At 51.0% G+C, this 22,560-nt stretch overlaps 5 protein-coding genes across 5 annotated transcripts; 3 read left to right on the top strand and 2 right to left on the bottom strand.

Annotated features, from left to right (window-relative positions):
• Positions 1-259: 259 nt before the first annotated feature.
• Positions 260-1,871, top strand: BGZ61DRAFT_376620 (fungal-specific transcription factor domain-containing protein; the record flags this gene model as incomplete). Its single annotated transcript, XM_046242519.1, has 2 exons — positions 260-583; positions 633-1,871. The coding sequence occupies 2 exons, from the start codon at positions 260-262 to the stop codon at positions 1,869-1,871; spliced, it is 1,563 nt and encodes a 520-aa protein (XP_046093001.1).
• A 1,194-nt stretch (positions 1,872-3,065) lies between these two features.
• BGZ61DRAFT_542520 (uncharacterized protein) lies at positions 3,066-4,428 on the top strand (the record flags this gene model as incomplete). The annotated part of the gene is made up of 4 exons (XM_046255202.1): positions 3,066-3,344; positions 3,407-3,581; positions 3,684-3,784; positions 3,841-4,428. The coding sequence occupies 4 exons, from the start codon at positions 3,066-3,068 to the stop codon at positions 4,426-4,428; spliced, it is 1,143 nt and encodes a 380-aa protein (XP_046093000.1).
• A 6,759-nt stretch (positions 4,429-11,187) lies between these two features.
• On the top strand, positions 11,188-14,101 carry BGZ61DRAFT_549364 (uncharacterized protein; the record flags this gene model as incomplete). Its single annotated transcript, XM_046255429.1, has 6 exons — positions 11,188-11,348; positions 11,404-11,458; positions 11,546-12,052; positions 12,106-12,291; positions 12,350-13,238; positions 13,299-14,101. The coding sequence occupies 6 exons, from the start codon at positions 11,188-11,190 to the stop codon at positions 14,099-14,101; spliced, it is 2,601 nt and encodes an 866-aa protein (XP_046092999.1).
• A 1,190-nt stretch (positions 14,102-15,291) lies between these two features.
• On the bottom strand, positions 15,292-17,367 carry BGZ61DRAFT_406869 (aspartic peptidase domain-containing protein). The gene is made up of 2 exons (XM_046243169.1): positions 17,123-17,367; positions 15,292-17,036 (listed from the first exon to the last, which is right to left on the bottom strand). The coding sequence occupies exons 1-2, from the start codon at positions 17,341-17,343 to the stop codon at positions 15,590-15,592; spliced, it is 1,668 nt and encodes a 555-aa protein (XP_046092998.1). The 5' UTR covers positions 17,344-17,367; the 3' UTR covers positions 15,292-15,589.
• Positions 17,368-18,532: 1,165 nt separating this feature from the next.
• Positions 18,533-19,458, bottom strand: BGZ61DRAFT_524807 (uncharacterized protein; the record flags this gene model as incomplete). Its single annotated transcript, XM_046252673.1, has 3 exons — positions 18,533-19,012; positions 19,051-19,208; positions 19,428-19,458. 3 exons carry the CDS (start codon positions 19,456-19,458, stop codon positions 18,533-18,535), a joined length of 669 nt encoding a protein of 222 aa, XP_046092997.1.
• Positions 19,459-22,560: the final 3,102 nt, after the last annotated feature.

Below are 22,560 nucleotides of genomic sequence, written 5' to 3'. Positions count from 1 at the left end.
CCGTTCAGGAAGATGTTCCGAACCTTCATGGTGAGTTTCTCCAGTCTTTTGCAAAATGCTACTTAGAGTTAATTCTCACCAAGACTAGATAGAATAAATGAGGAGGTCAAGGCTTGAAGAATGCGGCCAGAGTACTTCATTTGGTGGTTTCACCACTGACACGTCATCTGTCATTCTCGAGCGCCGGTTCACTTTTGGCGAACCCTTCAAAGGTTTCTTCCAACCTCCTTACGCCATACTGGAGAATGTCTCGTCATTGATGAGCCATCTTTCTTCGCACATAGGGCCCGACGAACTTGCGTACCTGAAGAACAAAGGTGCATTAACAATTCCCCACACGAGTCTTCGCAACGAACTGGCCAAAGCCTACATCGAGTTCGTGTATCCTTACCTGCCCTCCATAGACTTGTGTGATTTCCTCGTGGTACTAAATGGACATGAGATGGCTCTGAGCAGCATGAGCTTAATCCTTTTCCAGGCCATCATGTTCGCCGGGGCGGCATTCGTGGACATGTCACATCTCAATTCCGCTGGGTATTTGACAAGAAAGGCAGCGCAGAAAGAACTATTTCAAAAGGTTCGAGTATGTTATCCCCGGGCAAAGATTAATCGAATACCGCTGACAGAGATAGCTCTTGTATACTTTGGATTGCGAACCGGACCGAATTTCTCTTATTCAAGCTCTTCTCACATTGACATTCTATTATGAGACTCCTGACGACCAGAAGGATACGTGGTACTGGATGGGCGTGGTAGCTTCCGAGGCGTATGCGCTTGGATTGCACCTCGTACCAGAAAAATCAGCCACAAAGGACTTCAAGCTACGGAAGAGGATTTGGTGGTCGGTATATATGCGAGATCGAATGATTGGGCTCGGTATGCGCCGTCCATTTCAGATCTCCGAGGACTATAATGTTCCAATGTTGACAGTGGACGACTTCGAAGTCGCTGAGATTCCGCAACGCATTACATGTGTAGCTGCAGATTGCGCAGTTGCAAGAGACCCAGTGGTGCAGAGGCGTCTTGCGACTATGTGCATTGCCAAAGTCAATCTATGCCTCTGCGTTGGTCGTATTCTGTCCAAGCATTATTTGATCTTGCAACGGAACCAAGGTGTCGCAACTGATAGAACCTCATCGTTGCTGGTACCTAAAGAACTGCATTGGGAGACGTCAGACATCAGGCATTGGGACGGGGAGCTAAATCAGTGGCGAAAGAATTTACCGGAGAATCTTCTGCGACAGGAATCGCTCACCGAACACAGGTCTATCAACCTCCATCGATCTTTACTTCATATGATCTTCTTTGCAGCGCTTTCTACCTTACATAGACCATGGGCAATGTCGCAGACTCCACCACGGCCTTTGGCTTCTCCTGCAGCTCTTCTGCAGACCGAACAGTCGCGCGAAATCGTTCGCCAAGCCGCGACAGCGATCACAACTATTGTCAAGAGTCTGGATGATGCCGACTTGGTTCAATATTTGCCACTGACCGGAGTCACGGTCCTTCTCCCAGCTCTTACAGCCCACCTTGTGGACCTGAAGGCAGCTGAGGAATCGATCCGGGTGGCAGCATCGTCCGGGTTCTTCCAGTGCATCCAAGCTCTGAATAAGCTGCGAGATCTGTACTTTGCCGCAGACTACAGTATCGCCCTCATTGAACAAGCAGCTTATGCAACCGGCAATGACACTGCCCGTATCCATGTAGGCTTCGATTTAGTCAGCCGTGAGTTAACTAGCTCGGACATGGAGACTGAATCAGAGGCCGCGACGACGATGGTGAGCTCTGCCAATAAGACGTCGACTGTCCATGTGACCCTACCTGCGACAGACAACGTACCACCTGTAAACGAAGCAGGGTACTTTCCATAGTATTGGGTAAAGAATGACACTCCGAGCTGGGGTTGGATTTTGTCTGAGCATGTTGCTAAATCAAATACTGACAACACACCTTCCCTGTGGAGGGGTTCTGGAGATATTTAAATGCGTACGACAAAAATCACCCATAATTTTAATAAACTAGCGTGAACGAATCGTATTTACTCCTTATACCAGTGAGCTAATGTGGGCGACGTGAGGAGAAAGAAGTACGACTTCTCGCCACCATGTAGTATCTGAAAACCTAATCCTTTGCATCAACGCGGGTCGTCGGGGGCAGCTTGACCACAAGTCGGACGAATATACTTTCTCCATTCTACGTCAAAGCAACATACTAGTAACGAATTGTTTGTCTCCAACTTGGACGCATGTGACCTCATCAGGTGTCATAAGCCAGATCTCGTAGACTGAGGTTCTTTCACTGGGCTAATAATGTTAGAATTTCTCACCGCTGAAACGGATAGTTCGCAGCGAGGCAGTCAGGTTTAAAGTCGCAAAGGCATCCAATGGTCCAAGTCGAACGAAACATCTTGCTCACACAACTCAATGTCGACAGTTGACATTGACCAGTGCGCATGCCCACAGTGGGGCCCTTGGATTCGCTTCATAGTTTTTTCACCCCGTTATATTTGCTTTGGCTGATGGCCCATGACCCACAGGATCTGCTTTCTCAGAACCCAGATTATCAGATGGGTTATCTGTTTGCGAGCTGCATTTGCCGTAGTAGCCGATTGGTTGTACAGATGTTGTGGAGGCTTTCGTCCTCCCCGTGGTTGCGTTCTCCACAGGTACGATAGTCTTGGATATGGTTCCCCGGAGCAGGAGGTGCGGGTGACTCCAGGGATGTAGTCAAAATACAACTTAGCGGCAGCATTTGCCGTGGATGACAAGCCGAGGATGATGGACCTAGTCAAGGTCACTGCCGAGAGGCCGAAAAATGCTACATTTAGTTCGCTCTCATTGCTAATGGACTAGAATTGAGATTACGTATCGGCGGTTATTGGAGCTCTGCCGCTTGCCATTTGTGCCGACGCCCTCTGGTCACTGAGTCAATGCAACAGACATTTGGAGCTATTCACCTTGATTGTTGTCTCGTCGTATGATTCTTTTCATTCTTCCGTCTTTTAGTTGAGCTATACTTGCATACACTCTTGTTCGCGGACTCTTAGACCTTCTTAGGCTCCGAAGATGCCGTTCAAACCGCCGCCATGGGTACCTGAACTTCAAATTGACCCTCCGGACACGATCTCTATTGCGGACTTCATGCTGGATGAGAAATACGGACGTCGTGCTTTCACCGAATCTAGGGCGCCTTTTATCTGCGGCATCTCGGGCAAAGCGCCTTCTGCATTTGCCGTGAAAGAACAAGTGGAACTTCTCGCACGAGGTCTTGCAAAAGAGCTTGGATGGCAGCCAAACGAAGGGAAAGAATTCGATAAAGTCGCTGGCATTTTCAGCCTGAATACGGTAATTGATATGACGTGTACTATTTTCGACTCGACCCATTTTGATTGACAATGTTCGCACAGATCGACTACCTTCCATTGACTTGGGCAGTCCATCGCCTCGGAGGTATCGTTACCCCTGCAAACGCTCAATACTCAAGCTCCGATCTTGCACATCAACTTAAAGACTCCGGTTCGAGGTGCTTGTTCACATGCTGGCCACTTCTGCAAACTGCCATCAAAGCCGCAAAAGATGCAGGTATTGCTAGGAATAGAATTTACCTTCTGGAGCTGCCAGATGCGCCACCAATCGGCGCCTAGAATCTCGAGTTCGGAAGTGTGACTGAGTTGATGATGCTAGGCAAACAAGAGCCAAGCATTGACGCTCTGAGATGGAACAAGGGTGAGGGTAAGAGGCGAGCTGCTTTTATCTGCTACTCGAGCGGAACTTCGGGTCTCCCGGTATGTACCCTCATACAACCTCCGACTTCCCAGGGTTTGAGGCTGATTGGTAACAGAAAGGGGTCATCATCTCGCACCACAACGTTATCACGAATACGATGCAAGTTTGCACGTTTGAAAATCCATCTCGCGAACGGTCCAGTGAAAGGCTAGCCCAGAAGCCATACATGGAAAATGTACTGGGTCTGCTCCCTCTAAGTCATATCTACGGCTTGGTCATGATTGCGCATTGCAGTGTGTGGAGAGGAGACGGAGTTGTGATTTTGCCAAAGTTTGAGTTCAAAGAGTGTCTCCAGGCAATCCAGGACCACGCAATCAACACCTTGTTTCTAGTTCCGCCTATTGTCATCCTCATGACGAAGAGGCAGGATCTTCTGCGACAGTACGACCTCAGCTCTGTCCATACGATTTTCACTGGTGCTGCGCCTTTGGGCCAAGAGACAGCAGAAGAACTGTGGAAAGTGTTTCCAAAGTGGCTTATCAGACAAGCTTATGGCCTCACAGAGACGTGCGTGGTTGTCAGCTCGTCGGCCGATTTCGATATCTGGTTGGGATCCTCTGGCTCTCTAATCACCGGTGTGGAAGGCCGACTTGTCACCTTGGAAAACAAAGAGATCAGAGAACATGACCAGAAACAGGGTTAGACATCTATCGAATCTATCGAATCGAATGCCCGGCCTTGCCATTCGATTCGATGGCTTGGCATTCGATTCGGGCGTGGCCACATATGATTCGATTCGAGTCCAGCACGTCTCCCATAGATTCGATATCGAATCAAGCACCTGTCGTTCGATTCGATGCCAAGATTCGATCGATTTCGATTCGAATTCGATCGAATAGATGACTAATCCCCGTGAAGGTAGAGAACGTTAGAGGAAATGGTGACATGCCAATAAGAGGACCGTCTGACATGGAGTGATCCAAATCTGGTTTGTGTAAGGGCAATAGGCAACACGAGGAAGCATATGGAGGGAGTATGTAACATAGCGGTAGGGCCCTATAGGAAATGTCCCTCCGGGCGGAATAAACATCATCATTATGATCGTGATTTGGGAAGAGACGTCGCAGAACAGAGTCAATTTGTGGAAAACAGGTGTTACTAGGCAGATCAGAAGTCGCTCGTGTCCTTCAGCGACGCAAGTACATCAACCCATTGGTCATCACTTAGGCTAAGCAGCGGCAGCGAAGGCGTGTAGATCCCAGCCTTGCTCCACGATCGAATGCACTGACCCATAGCCACTATCTCCCTCCCCAACCGATTTCTCAACGGCGCCATCATAAGCCCTGCGCTGCTAAACGTCCTCTCACTCTCTGCAGACGACGATGGGATACTGAGCATATCAACAGCCATGGTAGACAGCCGCGGGTACCGATAGGCATTGGTCTTCCACCAGTCAATTGGTCTGCTCCTGTAGTACTGACTGTTGACGATATCTCGGCGCAGTACCTGGAATATTCATCATCAATCGCTGCCGCCGTGGTCGTCTGTTTCGCCTTGCGTGTGGTCTTGCGGAGGTTGGAAGCGGTGGCAGGTGAAGTCGTGGCAAATGCCGAGCTGGCGGCACTCCTGGCAAGCCTGCGCTCGATGTAATCCATTGAGGCCTCATCAGTTGTAGCGAGGACCTCGTTATCAACGTCGCGTTGACTGTAGCTGTTCTCCCAGATCTGCAATAGCTTCTCTTCGTAGTCGGCTCGCCAACCCTGCGCCTTGCGAGTAGGAACTCGAGACCACAATTGGTCGAGGAGACGCCACTTCTTCGCAGGGTTAAAGACAACGGCGCCTACATATGCGGCACTGGTCAGAAGGGCATAGTACTTATGAAGCTTCTTCCACCCGAGCTTGATGAAAACCTTGAACAATTTACGAGTTCTGTTATCAAGTCCCGCGTAAATGGCAACCTCGACGTCTTTCCTCCTCTTGCTCACCGGATCCTCAACTTCTTCGTAGATTGTACCTTCGATAGCACTTTCGAGGTGGTCAAGGAGCATCTCGAAGACAGGGAAGTACTCGTCGAAGCTACCACAAGTCGATCTCACGCCGGGAACACCGCTGCCCTGAAGCTGCTTAGTGGCGACCTCGAAAGGCTTCAGAAGCTTGACCAGCATCTCGATAATCTTCCAGTCGTACCCACTTAGCCGATACTGTAGAACTGCGGGCTTGGCATTCTCACAGGCGCCCTTTGCTTCCCAGCGGTTCTGAACGTCATTGAAGAATGTGTTAAGTGCTGGGCGGAGGCGAAGGGCCCTTTCCATCATACGCATGTCCGAGTCCCATCGAGTGGCGTTGTTAAAGACCCAGTGGAGTGTTAATTCCTTGCCAGATTCCTTGCGTTGAGACTGAAGAAACTGCTCATACAGTTGTGGACTCGCTCGTAGCTGAAGGCCCAGTGTGGCTAACAAACCGACCGACCTAGACCGTCCCCTTCGGTCTGTCGGTTTGGGTTGGTCAATGCTCCCGGTCGGTCGGTCTAGGCTGAAGGCCGATTTGTATGTTTTGAAGCATTCCCGGGGCGCCGTTCTGGCTGTACTCCCTGATCGTGGTGCTGTTGATCTCTTCGGGAGCCGGGTGGGACGACGTGAAGTTTTCATCAGGGCTGCTGACAGCAACGTCAGGTTGTATCTCTTCGTCCTCGTCGTCTTCCATCTCTCCATTCAGTGCCTCGTTGATAGCTTGATCAGCCCGTTCCTCATCGTCGTCCTAATCGTCGCTATCGGCTGCGACAATTGCAGCCAGGTTATCCCGCTTAGAACCGTACAGTAGTGCCCGCACGCAGAGGTTGACAATGTAGCAAGCGCAGCGAATCCGTCGCTCTTCAGGAGAGAAGCTGTATTCCAATATAAGGTCCCTAATATACATGTTGTTATTAGCTGCATTATCGAGAGTGAAGTACCCAACCTTGTCAGGATTATTAATTTACCAGAATGCAAGAGTATCCGCCACCTCGTCGGCAAGCGATGCGCTGGTATGTCGCCCGGTGAGAGGTTGAAGTTTAAGGAGGATTCGATGCTGGACGAAGTTGCGATCGACTAATTGAGCATTGATTCCAAGGAACGAGACGAATGATTTTGACGTCTAGCTGTTGAAGGAGAAATGAATTTGGGATTGAGTACTGCGCAATACTTCAGTCACCGGCCTAACGGCGCCTCTATACTCAGATTCAAGCATGCAAAGAAGAATCTTCACAGATGGAATATAGGCCTTATCAAGGAGTGGGTTGCTATAAAGTAGGATCTGTTAGAACTGCTTAGTATTGACTATCTCGAATGGCAAGTTGTGGTATGTAATCCAGTTAAGAAGAAGAACTCGAAGACCCTTAATGTTGAATTGTCTATGCAGGTTGCTAAGGAGGAACTGATCGTTAGGGTTATTAAAGTTAGCATCGAGGAAATAAGTAATAGTCTGGTTATGCAATAATAAGCCTCCCCCGCAACGGGCAGCTTGGTTCGGGCCCTTTTAAGTCAGCATGTCAATGAGCTGCGGACTAGGGGACATACCAAAATCCCGTGGGCTATGCGAAGGTGTTTCTTAATAGAGGCCTCTGTCGAGTAGACGAAGTAGAAATCCGACTTCTTCTTAAAACCTCGTGCGAAGTAGTCTGCGCAGATCCACTTCAACTTATTGCCCTGTCGACAGGTGGAATGGTCTTCAACGCAGTACCTATATTCCTGCCACCACGCCCTCGTGTCTTGGCCGCCAGTATAGCACTCGAATCCTGGCCATTTCATCCACTCTTAGCGGCCCTAGAGTGTCCAATCAACCTTGATAAAGTCGGCGGCGGTCCCGCGAGGACGGGGCGATGGTGTCGCTGGCAACGACATTGCTGGCGACGAGACAGCCGACGAAGACGAAGAGAACTCAATGCGCTCTATAGCCTCTGGCTGATTGGAGAATGGGCTGTTTGAAGAGAATGTTTCGGAGGATATTGTAATACAGTTAGCTAGACGGGCAAGCCGGTCGTACGGATCGAGTAAGCTGAACAATATTGTTGGAAGCCATTGAGGCTGCGTGCGGAGGGTCAAGTAATATCCATCCATCGCTGCATAGGTGTATAAGGCGAATAACACGCGTGTATTACACGCATTTTGTCGTTAACGCGAAATTCGCGAGTTGCTAGTGCCGTTAAACTTGCCGAGTCTTGTAAGAATGAATGAGCCATCGACCACCGGTGCGAGTGACGACACGGCGCGTCCCAATCCGAAGCAGTCGCGCGTGAAGACGCCAGCGTAGCGAAGGAGTCAACCTTTATTCCAGCCATTAGCGGAGGGGGGTTCTTCCAAGTGTTGATCTACTAAACCTCCCCGCGCTTCGCAACCAACTAATTTACAGGTCTCGTTGGTCAGGTCCACAGACCCCAGGCTAACGGCAAGCTTTCCGGCGGCCAGGTTCCATATATTCCCTGTTCCTCTTAGTTCCAAGGCCCTATTGGCTCGCGTCACTGCGCACACGCCTCAAAAGTCTCATCCCCTCGTTGCCCAGTCTTTCTGCCTGTATCGGCTTTTACGTTTAGTCTCATTCCAATCTGGCGTCAATTGAGAATGGATGCTTGAGCTCTTTGTAAACTGGAATATGTGAGGCGGAACGGTGGGCACTTGAAGTTGAGGCTCTAAGTGAAAGCACTGCGAGGGTCCTGTGAAGTCGCTGGTACTTCTGTTTATGGGTATGGCTTGGTTTGGTTTGGTTGCAGGTCCCCGAGATAAAGAGGGACCATTGGATGAATAAAGGAAGACTATAAGTCCCATATATATCAATATATGAAAGTCTAAGTCTGAAATATTCGTCTGATTATACCAAGATTAGCAATAATAGAAAGCTCTTGATGAGAGAATCTAGAGGCACTAATTTTTAGTTGTATTTATTTGATTCTGCTGAAAAATCGGTGTATATTTGGGATATTTCGGTCTTGCGTGTGCCGCTATGTTACCGGTGTCGACCTACCCTATACAATTGCATTAGAGGCTATAGCTCTGGTCTCCGTAATAATGGTAGTGCCAGTACCTCCTAAAATATGCAGCCAAGATAACTCGCACTTTAACATCTCCCCCAAATCGACCAGATGCCTCATTCCAAGCTACAAAATGGATTGTCTTCGAACTTTTATAAAATATCCAATTGTGGGTTGTTGTCGGGATGATAAATAAAGTTGTAAGGTACCTATTACGCCATAGATCTCTCAGGGGGGATAGACGTACTCACTAATATATCTTAGCAATAAGATAGATTCGTGGCGAATGATGCAGCATACTGGGGTTATCATATAAGATCGCGCCAGTAGCTTCTTAATGCGTCGATTAATTACGCTAAAATTTAGGCCCCCTGATGTATTTCTGCAATCGGGAGCCCTGTTCGACCGAATCGATCGAAAATCGATCGAATGCTTAGCGCCGTTCGATTCGATGTCGAATGAAATGTGGCATGTTCGATTCGCATATCGAATGGAGTGCGCCTATTTGATTCGATGCGAATCGAACGCCAAGAAATTCGATTCGACATTCGTAAGACTTGGCATCGAATGAATCTATCGATTCGATTCCCGTTCGTAAGATGTCCAACCCTGTCCGTAGATGAGTAGGCACCTCATTGGATACGCATGCGAAGCCACACTTCTTGCATATCACGACTCGGTATCTTTCAAGATAAACAAAAGGCTCCATAATGAAGGAAAAAATAACAAATTTCACTTGGGTACAAGACGTCCAGTTCTTTGTGTAAATGATGCCTAGAAACCTCTATACGCGGTTCACCGAGTCGCGATCCTTACATAATACGCGTTATAGCTATGATGATTGGCTGACAGAAAATCAACTTTACCCCTGTCGATTAAATCAACTCTACCCCTTGCAAAGTGGGGCCCGAAAAATCAACTCTACTACAGTTGATATTGTTATTGTACAGTAGGGAATGCATACAAAATACTAGAAGGTAGCTGGTATGTAAATCAGAGATATTCCAGGTACATTTAGGGAGGAAAAATTGATCAGCTTCCCCCAACAAACCCTTTGGGGGGCCCTAACAAAAATTTTGCCGGACACCAGGTAGTCTTCCATTTGTGTGGTTCAAACTTAGGTATCTTAGTGTGTGCGGGATAGAGTTCCGAAAGCGGGGGAAGTCACGGGTCTCGGTTAGCGTGCCTCGACCTCCCGGGCCGAATAACTGTCAAACCAAACCAGCGGGCAAAAGTGATGAATGTGCTCTACTTGCCTCACGAGCAGAGTGACTTATGTATCTCGACAATTCTTCATCGACCTGCCAGGAAAAGCAATGATCAACGATCTAATCGTATGATTAAATCACCCAAGAACAATCTTAAACAGACAGGCCTCAATTACATCTTCACGTTGACCACCAAACAACCCTGGCCTTTATCCTTGGACGTCATTCTCAAAGGATTTCTCCAACAATGGATGTCTTCGTATGAAATGGCAATCTCCGCCCCCTCCCGGCTCAGCTAGCCACTGGCACCACTAGTGCGACCAGGGTCCAGAAATGTGCAAGGCCCACCAGCCTGTCAAGGCGACGATTGATCTCCGTGAGCCTAGATCGGGTGCCGGTGCAGATGATACCTTGACAGGGAGCAGGGTTGTAAGTCTGAGGCATGGATGTTTGTTCGGGTATCAGGACCCGAGACTCGAGATTTGGGAGAGTGAGATACAAGCACACGCTCACAAGAAACTTGCACAAGCACATGCTTATGACGTATCACAGCCCAAGCCTCACACGCCTCAGACCTGCTTCAACTGCCGATCTCTGGCCTCCAACGAATCAACAAGAGTTTTATTGACCAAAGCGTATGCTTCAAAATCGAGACTGGGAAAGTCACAGGCATTTCGCCCAGAAACAATTCTTCCCCGCCTCTCCTCTTCCTCTCCTAGGTATTGGCAAGGCCAAACGAGAGATCGCAGATGGAACTTCCACTTCCCAAGTCCGACGGCCTCCGAACTTAGAGTTTGAGAGGCCAAGCCCTTACACCCTCTTGACACTAGCCCGTCTGTTAGTGCCGGCGAGTGTCTGTTTTTAGTCTCTAGAGGTGGCCACCTACCATGCATAAAGCGCGAAAGGGTAATCTTGCAATCCATCCCTTCGAGTGCTGCTGTTCAATGGACAAATCATGTCAGGTAAACCGAGGAATGGGCCAGCCTGTTCTGGTCACAAACTCTGCATGAAACAATGCCCATCTATCTATCTACGGAGTACTCCGTACCTCAGCCGAGTTCCCAGTAAGGTATGACTCCCTGCTCCATATCGACCTACCTACCTACCTCCACGTTGCTACCGCGCATGCACTTGGTAGTCTATGGCGCCAGCTAAGAACCACCCGTGCCCCATCATGTTCCACCCAGCCAAGTAAAGGTCCTCTTTTCTTTCCCATTCGTAGTTGCTCCTCCACGGGTTTCTGAATCCCGCCATGTCTTCCCACGACTTGTTTCGCGAGTACCAGGGTCAAATCGTGTCCCAGAGCTACAATGCCGGCTTTGTTGCTCTAAGCTACGTCGTCAGCCTGGTCGGCGCTGGCTCGACCCTCGAGCTCATCAACAGGAGAACTGCATTCCGGGGTCTCTTCAACCAGTATACCACACCCTCATTCCATGCTCGCAGGAAAATCATACTGACTCAGGATCAGCCTCTTGCTTGTGAGCTCTGCTGTCACCATGGGCGGAGTAGCCATCTGGTGCATGGTAAGTTGCAGTTATCATATACCTTTTACATGTAAATTCCATCCCAAATAATCCGTCAGACGCTCACCATCTGCTTCCCTCTATCAGCACTTCATCGGAAACAGAGCCATCGACCTTGCCAATGGAGAACCCGAGATGCAAATCGCCTACTCTAGCGGATTCACAGCCGTATCCTTCTTCATCCCTATCCTCGTCTTGCTAGCAGCCTTTCTCGCAATCGGCACCAATAATACGGTTTCCTGGTGGAGAGTTATTGTTGGTGGTGTCCTCTGCGGCACGGCCGTCTGCGGCATGCACTACCTCGGAAACGCCTCTATCGAAAACTACACCTGCGTATATCGACCAGCCTATGTTGTCGGAGCTGCCTTCATCGCTGTCGTTGCCAGCATTGTTGCACTCGCCATGTTTTTCGTCTTCAGAGCCATGTGGGCCAACGCGTGGTGGAAGCGAGCTATCTCAGCCGTTTTCCTTGCAGGTGCGGTATCAGGGATGCATTGGTGTGCTGCTATGGGAACTCAATATCGGCTTAAGAACATCAAGCCTGAAGGCAACGAGCCCTCAAGGAGCGCAACTGTCATCGTTGTCATTTGTCTTGTCAGTATAATATGGCCCCATAGCATCAAGGAAGTGGCTGACTGGTGGTATAGTCCCTTGGCGCTTGCTTCATCATTGCCGTCTCTGCCATTCTTCGGGCAAGGAATATAAGGAAGTCGGCACTCCGAGCCCAACAGGTCACACTTGGCGCAGCCGTCTTTGATAATAGCGGTAGAATCCTCGTCGATCCTGATGGATTCATTCCCAGCACCGTCGTTACCGACTCCTTCTTGGAAAAGGTAAGCATTTAGTCCAGTTACACTTCTACGGCCAGAGTCCCTTCCTAACTCTACCAAGAACTCCAAGGGAGGATTCGGCATCGGTCACCCACTCTTCCAGTGGATGTTCCAAGCATCGAGAAACTGGGGCATAATCTCAATCCTAGTTGGTGGCATGAGGCAGCATGTATCACGGCTGCCGCACTCGGGCACCCATAAAGATATACGGCGTGGTATTCGGCTCATTAGCGAGCACGGCGAGATGATTGAGCGGTACGACGTCATCTTCAGGGAGTTATTTTGCCTCGCCGCAGCAGCGCTAGCAGACCGACTCAGAGAGGATCTTACTTCAGTAGGCGTCTTGTGGGATGAGATTCTTCCCACGGGAGCAAACGGCAAGTGGTCACAGCCAAAGCCTCACAAAAACCCTCAGGAAAGTCCCGGATCCGGAAACGGAGGCGTGCACGAAGACGAACAGGGCGGCGTTGACATGGCAGAAAAGGGCCTCGAAACCTGGCAACCAGACTCTGGACGCGGATCGCTGATGTTGCTCATCCGCCGCGTTGAGTCAGACCGAGACGCCGAGCGCTTCGTGTCGGCTGGCTATCGTTTCGCTGAGCCTCATCAGGTGAGCGACATTATCAGATCGAGCATGCAGATCCAGACTCCGGAATTCGAGACAAAACTTCGATCCATGTCGACATATACGACAGAGCAGAACCAGATGCTTCCAGGAGTTCATCTGGGTTTCTTTGCCGTCCGAGCCCGTGTCAGCTCCGGGTTTGAGGTCCTGGTCCGAAAGGGTGCCCGCCATCTACTTCCATCCATGGCTCTTCCGACCAAGGCTCTCGATAAGTGGCACGTGCAGTTTCTCAGGAGGTTTGAGAACATGTCTGTTTCCAAGGTACTCCAGGGTTTGGAGGAGGAGGCCTCACTGCAACGAAGCGCCCGAGAGACAGAGTTTGCAGGTCAGCTCTCGGACACAATCAAAGCGCTACGGGAGTGAACACAGGAGCCCCTATTTAAAGACGCCGTCCTCACATCCACCATCGTTAGTGTACCTTGCCGAGGTGACAAAGCGCAGGCAGAGGCCACCATGATCGCGATGCGACTGGTGATTCCCATTCACTCGGTACTCTTGAGTCAAAACTGTGAGTTTGTGCCTCTCGGCTTCTTTAAGATGCGCCAGGTGTCGGCGCAGTTTCAACAAGAGTTCACCCGAGGCGTGCATCAAGAGTTTGGGCATATTGTAAAGCTCGGGGACGGGCGTGAGGAATCTGAACACAGCTGGCACGGACGTTCAGCCAAGTTCTGGCCGTTTGGACGGGCCGACAGTTCAGTGGCGACCAAGTCAAACAGTAGGACCATGGCGACAGTGGGCGGACGACGATTCTCCTTACCCGATTCCACACGGTCTGGTTCGACGATTAACCTTTGGCCGTCTGGTAATGTCAACCGGACAAGGTCGATGGACTCGGCAGATGGTTCGGGCACATATCCGGCAGCACAGGAAGATGAAGCTCAGGCGACGCCATCGTACGGGGGCATCATGGTGTTTCAAGAAATCACGATTGATGTTGAAGAAGGAAAGGCAAGGGGAGAGGCGGGCCCTGGATCTGACGGCTCCGGCACCGTCATGATCGAACCGACCAACTCGAAACCATCGCTGGCAGCAGGAATCGAGCTACAGTCGATGGGCCATATCGGAAACAATGTGCACGCGGGCTCACAAGCACTGGTGTCTATCGACATTGCGGCACGTAAGGGATCTGTAGGCCCTGCATCGTCTTTTGTGGATATACTATTTGCTGAGACTGTTGAGAGCCTGTAGGAAACGATGAGGAGCGATTAATTGCGGCACTCGCACACTAACTCTATTACAAGCGGCTCTTTTAGTTAAAACAGTCCATCTGTGATACGTGAAGAACCGGCCTGGTGCTTAAGACTGGCATTATATGTAACATCACGTGAGGAAGGAGACCTTATGCTCCCGTCCTCAACTGTAGTCCTAGCTCGTTATCCATCTTTCTACATCTACATGACAACACCACTTTATGTGACCTCCGCGATATATTCGCATCATAGTGGCAAGTAATTTGGGAGGCAACGTTTACTTCCTAATCATCTATATCTACGCCAGCGAGACTGTCTATCCGAAAATGTTTCTAGCAAATAACACGGAAGTGGGGCATCCACACTGATAAACAACGACCCAGAGATTCTCCGCACAGTAACTGAAGCAGAGGTAGAGGAGTGCGAATACATGCCACTAATAAATAGTATCCGGGGAATAGATATTAAGATCGTACAGAAAGACAATTAGTAAAACCTCCCAGGTAGTACCCTAAGGTGACTATATAGTATAGCTGCCACTCTTAAGCCTCTAGCTTTTATATGCGCATAACCTGGCTTTATCATTCCTTTACCTATAGAGATGAAGGCAGATATATACCTCTTAAAATTAGACCCTAGAGACTTTCCCATGTATACCAGAAGGGCCTAGCTTCTAACAGCACAGGCATCCGCACGGTTCGTGGTGGTCAGCTCCGACGGAAGGAAGGATACCCTCCAATCTAGCTTCATATTGGCTGGCTCCTATCACACCACTGGCGCGTGATAGAGCATGAACGCATGACGGAGAGATTTAGCTTGCCGGCGAGAGCATTGCAACAGTTTGATGCAATCCTAGCGGACTCTATAACATATGGGTCTAAGAGCACTGGTGCTAATTGCGTACAATGCTCCCTCGCTGTCCTCCTAACAGCCGTGCTTGAGTCTGCGTTCTGATCACTGAAGGCGTGTTCTCCCGGGACAGCGACGGCCCTGGGAAACTATGATCCTGGGACAGCGATGGTCCTGGGACAAATGTGGTCCTGGGACAGGTGTGGTCCTGGGGAAACACCAGCCGCACGTGGTACCGCCATGGTGGACTCCGCCTTTCGTCCGTATCAACGAGTCCGCTGAGGAGGCCATCAAAGAGCACGATACCACAGAGCCAGAACGATCTGCATCTATTCAATAGGAGTCTCATCTTTCTATCGTATAAGTCTTGATAATACAAGCTTGATTATGATGAACTTTGCATGCTTTTGGAAAGACGTTCAAACAAGCCGTTCGTACAACGAGGTTCAGATGAACCGAATCGAGAAATTCTAGGTCCGCCAGAACAGCACGTTGAGTATAGCAAACCTGATAAACCCATCTTTGAAACATGTCGGTTCGTCCAAAAAATGCCGGTGTGCGATCAAGTGTCGATGAAGAAGTTTCTGCCACTGCGGCTAGCCGTTGTTCTCGTCAATTTATTCGCAACGCGCGTAAATCATCCGGGTAACTCATGTTGAGGGGTTTCGGGAACAGGCTTGAGCCAGAGCTGCTTCACCGTATTCTCAAGCTCAGGCTTGCGGTAGCCATCGCGATCATACTCGCTCCCCGCCAGCTCGGCGGATCCCCCCTCTGCTGCAAGCTCGGACTTGTGATAGATTTGCCGGCCGTCTCTGCCCCCGGAGAGAGGCCGTGAAATGCTCACAGCCGCCATTGAGGGCTGGTTAAGCCGCCGCCGTCTCCTGAGGAATAGCACGATTCCGCTCATGACCAGAACGACTCCTGCAATGACGCCTAGGACGATGCCGGCGATGGCACCGGTGGAAAGACCCGGAGTCTCGCTTTCCTCCTCTGGTGCACCCTCGCAGGACTCGGTGATTTTGACTCCATTCTCGTCTAGGGCTACGATGTTCTCATCGGTGGTGGGGTTCGCTTCCCAAAGGGTGAATTCATCGGCGTCTTCGTTCACCATGAGATACGCGGAGGAAAGAAACATCTGCCCGAGCTTGCTGAGGCTCGGGTTGACATCGGGGGTGAGCAGCAGATTTGCATTGCTGCCGTCCACGGCGACTTTCCCTGTGTTCTGCTGGATGGTGCGTTCCGGCACGACGAGCTGGTGGCTGGGGAAGCGGACCGTGAGACCAGATTGCAAGGTGATAGTCAGATCTCCTTTGAACGGTTCCTCGCCCTCGCTCGTCTTGTAGACCATGGAATTCATATTAGTGCCACCCGTGGAGGCGGTCGTGACGTTGGTGCCCGTGAGATCTTTGAACGTATTGAAATACGGGTCTAAGGGCAGTTGCAAGATCGTCGGGTAGTCTGGGAGAATGCAGGCCATCATGGCGGCTGAGCGAGACTCTGGAAACAGGGTGGAGATACTACCGTTAGGGAACTCGACGGACACGTCCGAGATGGTGACCATCATGCCGGTGGGACAATCGTCGAAGGGCTCCCTCATCGTGTGCTTGAAGCCCCGTCCCTTCACCTTGGCCGTGTCGTAGCCGCCGAAGATGAAGCTCCCATCCATCTGGTTCTCGGCCTCGGCCCCGAACAGGCCCCAAAACATACTCCAAGTGCGGGACTTGATCAACCCCTTCGACAAGAGGCGGTTAAGCATCGTGGAGTTCTTTCCCAGTCCTATGGCGAATCTGGGGTGAAAGACGCTGATCGGCCCGTCACTGATAGCGGTCGCGATGGGCATGGCGAGCGGCAAGTCGGCTAAGGATACTTCGTCGTTGATCCTCACCGTGTCGGCGAAGAAGTTCATTTCAGGATACTCCCCTATGTCTTCGCGAGGGTACGCATTGAGGGGCGGTATTGTATTTGTTTCGGAGCGCTCCACGTCGTACTGCCCTCCTCGCCAGGTTGTGCAAGCTTGTCGGGACTCTGGAAACCGCGCGCCGCAGTAGCCATCCCTCCCATAAACGATCGTGTTATTTGCAGGCCTGTGAGAAGAGGTTAGTCGGGGATTTGCCCCCTACCGATGAGGGGGTTATTAGCGTCGATGAGGGCCTGATCCTTGAGTTCATACCATTGTGGGAGGAACGCGAAATCAGTCTCGGGAGTTCCAATTGCAAGCGGGATGGCTCGGACAACCTCGCCGTTGGTGATCGTCACATTCCCGATCTTAGCGACAACTGTGGATGGCGTGCATTGGGCAGAGGCAAGCTTGGATGCCTGTGATGCCGCCAACAGCACGAAAAGACGTATGGTTCGCCGATCAGGCCACGGCCAAGCGGAAGACACCATCATGAGAAGGCAACTGATAGACACTTGTGGAAAATAAAGTTGTTGACATCTGACACGTTTGGGCCTTCCGAATGCTGGCGGACAAGAACAATTTAAGGAATGCCTACATACCTCAACTTGAGTTACATGCGCGTGGAGCTGAAACAGCACCTTTGCCGCCAATCTGTAACATGATGCGCTTCGACTGTTACCCTATCATATTTAGCCAAGAGCGAGGAACAGTACTCCGTATTGTAAGATGGCCCCCACCCACCTCCCATCAAGGCGCTTCGACGAAAAAAAAACGCCACGGCGTCAGATTGGCCAACGAAATGACGACTTGGATGTAACATGCCTGATTCAAACGCGGATCGAACTCAGCCATGTAAGCCCTCGACCCCTGCGTCCAGCCTCCAATGCCACCAGTCCCAAAATTTCTCCACGGGCGCTTATGACGACCGGGACCGAGCGGGAAAGCGGGTGATTTTTGACTCTTTTCCACGGTAGTTTCTCTGCGTTCCTGCACTCTTGAGCCTGAATGATTACCCCGACCCAACCCGCAGCTTAAACTATCTGGTCTGTATTGTCAAGGATTTGCATCGTGCAGAGGCTTGCTAATGTGAGACGACACGGAGACTATACCCACCCCTTCTTCAACCGTGGGCTATAGCGCCATCAACACGAGAATGTATGCCACGGAAAGGGGGACTCCCTGGCCCCCAGGAGAAGGCCTTTTCGAGCTCCCACGGTTAGGAGCATTTTTTGGGTTTTAAATATCTGGATACGGTCGGCATGCGGACAGGCGCGTGTGTGCTGGTGGCTTGTGTCATGGCTTGCGTGGGCAGCATCCCCATCTCCAATCCTGCGGGATCCTGACAATGAGCAGCATCGTGAGTTCTTTTTCGTCGTGTTGGGTACTGGTACTCCCCATCCGCCGTTTGCGCCGCCGCCGTGTCCTCGAACAGCGGCTAGTTTCCAAGACATTGTTATTGTGGTGTCTTCATCGGCCCTTGCGCTTGGGCTTCTTCAGCGCTGTCGAGGGATTGTCCTTGCAACCGCCGCTCCGGCGCACTGATGCCCGTCATGTTCGTCATCCTCCGTGTTGGTGGTGCCCGCGCATCGGCCGCCGCACCAACGCGCGATTAGAGCTCTCTCGTCAGCTGGCTTTTCAGAGGCCTCTCTCTCGGGACTCGTAGCCTTTTGGAGGAGCTGCTCAACGCCCCGCTGCCAGTCTCGCACTGCCCTCGCTAGCCACGTTGACTTGCTGGGGCGGTCCCTCTTGCCAACTCTTGTCACTCTTGTCACTCTTGTCACTCTTGTCACTCTTGTCACTCTTGTCACTCTTGTCACTCTTGTCACTCTTGTCACTCTTGTCACTCTTGTCACTCTTGTCACTCTTGTCACTCTTGTCACTCTTGTCACTCTTGTCACTCTTGTCACTCTTGTCAGTGCCGGGAACCCCCCCTGGGCCTGGAGTCCGTGAGCCTTGCACTTCGAACCTGGCACCTGGGTCCTTGCCATAATACGGAGCGCTCTGCCCCAGGATCTCGACTTCGCGCCTGTGGGGGGCGGCCGCCGTCGTTCGGGCCACGGAATGCCAATATGAGAGTGTCTCAGCACGTCCGTGATACGATTGGCCCCGTCCCGCGGTCCGTGACTTGGTCGATGAAAGCTGGCGCATCTGGGTCGGGGGCTGCGGAAGTGGAACCCAATAGTGCCTCCCTGACTTACGGAGTACGGCCTCTTCCCCCCCTTGACCTTGCTTTTGATCTGGCTAGCGAGCCCACTGGGCGTTGCTTGTCGAGGGGATCCCTGGCTGGCCTGAGCACTGCTCGTCGAACCAGTCTCCAGCCTACAGATGCTGTAACCTCGGAACTCTACGGAGGGCCCTTTCAAAAGTCTTGTCCAACGCTAAATGCGCCACATCCCTCAATCCTTGTCGGCTACCTGAGGTACAAGGTGCAGAACCCAGCCACAGTAGGTTAGCTGCTATATCCCCTACAGCTTTAGGGGCTTTAGGGGGACCACCATGTCACACAGTGAGTGCAAGCTGCTATAAAATTAGCAGCCTTTAGTGGATAAGATCCCAGAAGAAGTACTTGACGTACTTGGCCCAGCCACAGCCGCCAGATTTCCCATTTTGAACTAGCGCCTGGACAAGACTTTTGAAAGGGCCCTCCGTACCAGAGTTCATTTTCCTGCCCCACTTTCCCGGGGGTAAAGTTCATTTTCTGACACCCTACGGAGGAAGCTCTCAAAAGTTTTCGCCCAAGCTAATCAACGCCACACCCTTTAATCCTTGTCGGTACTTACGAATACAACTCACCGTCATTGACCATAGCAGGCACCTCCCTAATGCCTCTATAACTTCAGGGGTTATAGAGGAAGCTTACTTTTTTAGTTACTGGCTAAATCCGCTATACTCTACTGACGTTTGGCAGTATCAAATGAGATTGAAGTACTCCTCGTATTTCCCATTGGTGTGGCGTTGCCGTTGCTTTTTCTTGGGCGGAAACTTTTGAGCGCTTCCTCCGTAGTAGTGTTCATTTATGCTTAGCCAATTAAAACCGAGCATTTAGCCACATTTCCACCAGCCACTTTTCTCCATCAGCTGCTCTGCCCCTCTCCGGGGAAAGAGAAAACAGCGTCGATCCATTGCCGTTTTTGGTTTTGATGCAAACCCTATCAAAGACCCGAAAACGGCCTGCTTGACCGGCTGCAGCCAAAACAGCCCCGTCGTAGAGGTGGAGTCTTATAAGCAAGGCAGATTTGAGCACATGCTACTCCGTAGACAGGGGCCTAATGGCGGGCAGCTGGCCACGTAGCGGTGGAGACACAGGGCCATCGGGCGGTCAGTGACACTTGTGACAGACCGACAAATGCAGGCAAGCAACCCGAGAGCCAATAAGGTGTTTGTCCAGCTCGGCGAGTCACTTCGCGGTGCGAGAGGGGACTTGTGGCAGGCCAGTGAGGGGACCGGATGGGGAATCATTGGTTGGTATCTTGCCTGAGTCGTGAGGCGATATAGAAGGTTGTAGTAGTGGGCAGCTGAAAGTGTATCGCTTGCCCCCCAGACCCAAAATCAAATCGTAGTAGGGCAGACCGGCCCACCCCCGCGCAGATTGCTTAGGGCTGACTAGATGATCTATCTGCGTTATCTATTCGCCCTCAAAGGAACAAAACGTGCTGCTGCATTGCAGGTGTTAGTAGTGACCGAGCTTCCTGTCTTGCCTCACACAATACGAAAACAGTTGCTTGTCTACCGGCAGCAGCTAAGGCGGATAAAACCGGCAAGATGCGGTGTTTTTCTCGACCAACGTTGCCGGAATGCATTGACCGATTGCTGCCTGATACTTAAACCTGCAGCAACACCAAAACAGCCATGCACTTTGCCATCCGAACTGCACTTTGCCTTAGTCGAGCCGAGATGGCTTACTGGAAGGTTGCAGGGGCAGGTAGTCAAACATGGTACGGTTGAAGGAGGCCCGAGCGCTGATCAGTGATCACACGACTCTCTTTGTGTTGTTCAACACGTGCGTCCTGACGAGACATTGGGTCCGGGAAGGGACGCCATTCCGTCGTTATTGCAGCCTGATAGGTCTTGGTGTTGTGGACCACTCTTTGTGGTCCGGGGGGTAGTGAGGCCGGGACCGCCAAATGGACAAGTGGGGTTCTGGTCAAAACAGCGTGTCCGCGTTTACTAAAGATAGATACTAAAGATAGATAAAGTATAGGCAATTGATAGGGGTGCCGCACCATTTTGATACGGGTGCCGCAAGCTTAAGGGTGCCGCACTTTTAGCAATTCCCATTGGTCCAAAGACTCGTCGGCCCCGTCAGGCCACCCCGCACAAGGCGGTGAACTGGTCCGCTCCACTATGCCTTAACACTGTAGGGACCACCGCCACTGTCACGGTGGTGTTTTCGTGGAGTAACTGAGTCATCACTGGGAAGCAAATGGCCTAGCGACTACGGCCGTGGACGGTAAGTATGCACATCTATAGTCTCCTACGGTAGAGCTCTTTATATGAGGTTACTCAACGCTGACAGTGTCATGGAACGGGCCCATAATTTCCTTTTCCGGCGTCGCGACTTAGCTAGGGGATGCGCTGTCCCAAATCCACTAGTGATGAGCAATTCGACTCATTATTATTCTGCTGCGCTACAGTTTGACGACAATAGACTGCTCCTTCTGCCGCCCATACCTTCCGTACCATATTAACATATTTCGAAGCTGGCCGTTGAACTGCCTGACGACTGGTCTGAGTTGCTCGACAAAGGCCGCGATGGCGTTTGACTAGGGGGATTAATCGTGCTAATTGGACTTCTGCAACAGCTTATGTTGGCGGCAGCGGCATCAGGTGAAGGCATTATAGAGCTGCTCCTTCTTATAGTCAGGTCGCCTGGACAGACCATCGGCAGGATTGGTAATGACAGGAATATGTGGTCACGTAATATTAAACAGGGATAACGTTATTATCCAGTGGTTCTTTCTACGATTGGTTGTACTCGGTTTTAGTGTGGCCGTGTTAATAAGCATATTATACTCATCGGGCGTTGAGAGAAATAATAGCGATAGCCGAGATACCGCGATGTGACGCGAATTGTCAACCAGCTGGCAAGAATGCGGCAGAATTCTGGCGCGTACAGGTGCACTAACAGGTGGGATTTGGACCAATGAGAAGCGCAAAAAGTGCGGCACCCGTAAGCTTGCGGCACCCGTATCAAAATGGTGCGGCACCCCTATCAATTGCCTTTTCCTTTCAGGTCGCTCTCCTATTAAAGGCAGAGATCCTTTTGAATCTGTGGCGTTTGGCGTCTGACCCTCGTCAAGTCAGCCGCAACCATGCCAGGCTTATCCAATAGCTGGGACTGTTGTAAGCCAAGCTGAAAATATGACTTAAATCCTGGTCTAGCCCAGCGCCTTTCTTAAATGTCACCCTACTTTTCAGCGTCACCAGCCAATCCAGAGCGTTTAGGCCGTTAGCACAGCCCACATCACTCGTTTTGAGGCCAGCACCTTGCATCATTGCCGCCTCACTTTCCGGAGGATTTAGTGCTCATCTAACTGTAAATGTGGCGTCGATTATTTCCCTCGTTCTTTACATCATACCGTACTCTACAATCCCATTCCGTGCTGTGAGCAACAAGGACTATCTCTTGTCCATTCAGTCTGACTACAAGGGAATCAGTATTCATGGCCATCAGTCGACTCCAGGCGGCTTTGGCCGGGGTTACAACC

The sequence above is a fragment of the Ilyonectria robusta genome (genome assembly GCF_021365365.1).
Source record: "Ilyonectria robusta strain PMI_751 chromosome Unknown BGZ61scaffold_143, whole genome shotgun sequence".
Taxonomy (NCBI): domain Eukaryota; kingdom Fungi; phylum Ascomycota; class Sordariomycetes; order Hypocreales; family Nectriaceae; genus Ilyonectria; species Ilyonectria robusta.
Note: the sequence above shows the minus strand (reverse complement) of the source record. Positions and strands in the feature narration are given on the sequence as shown.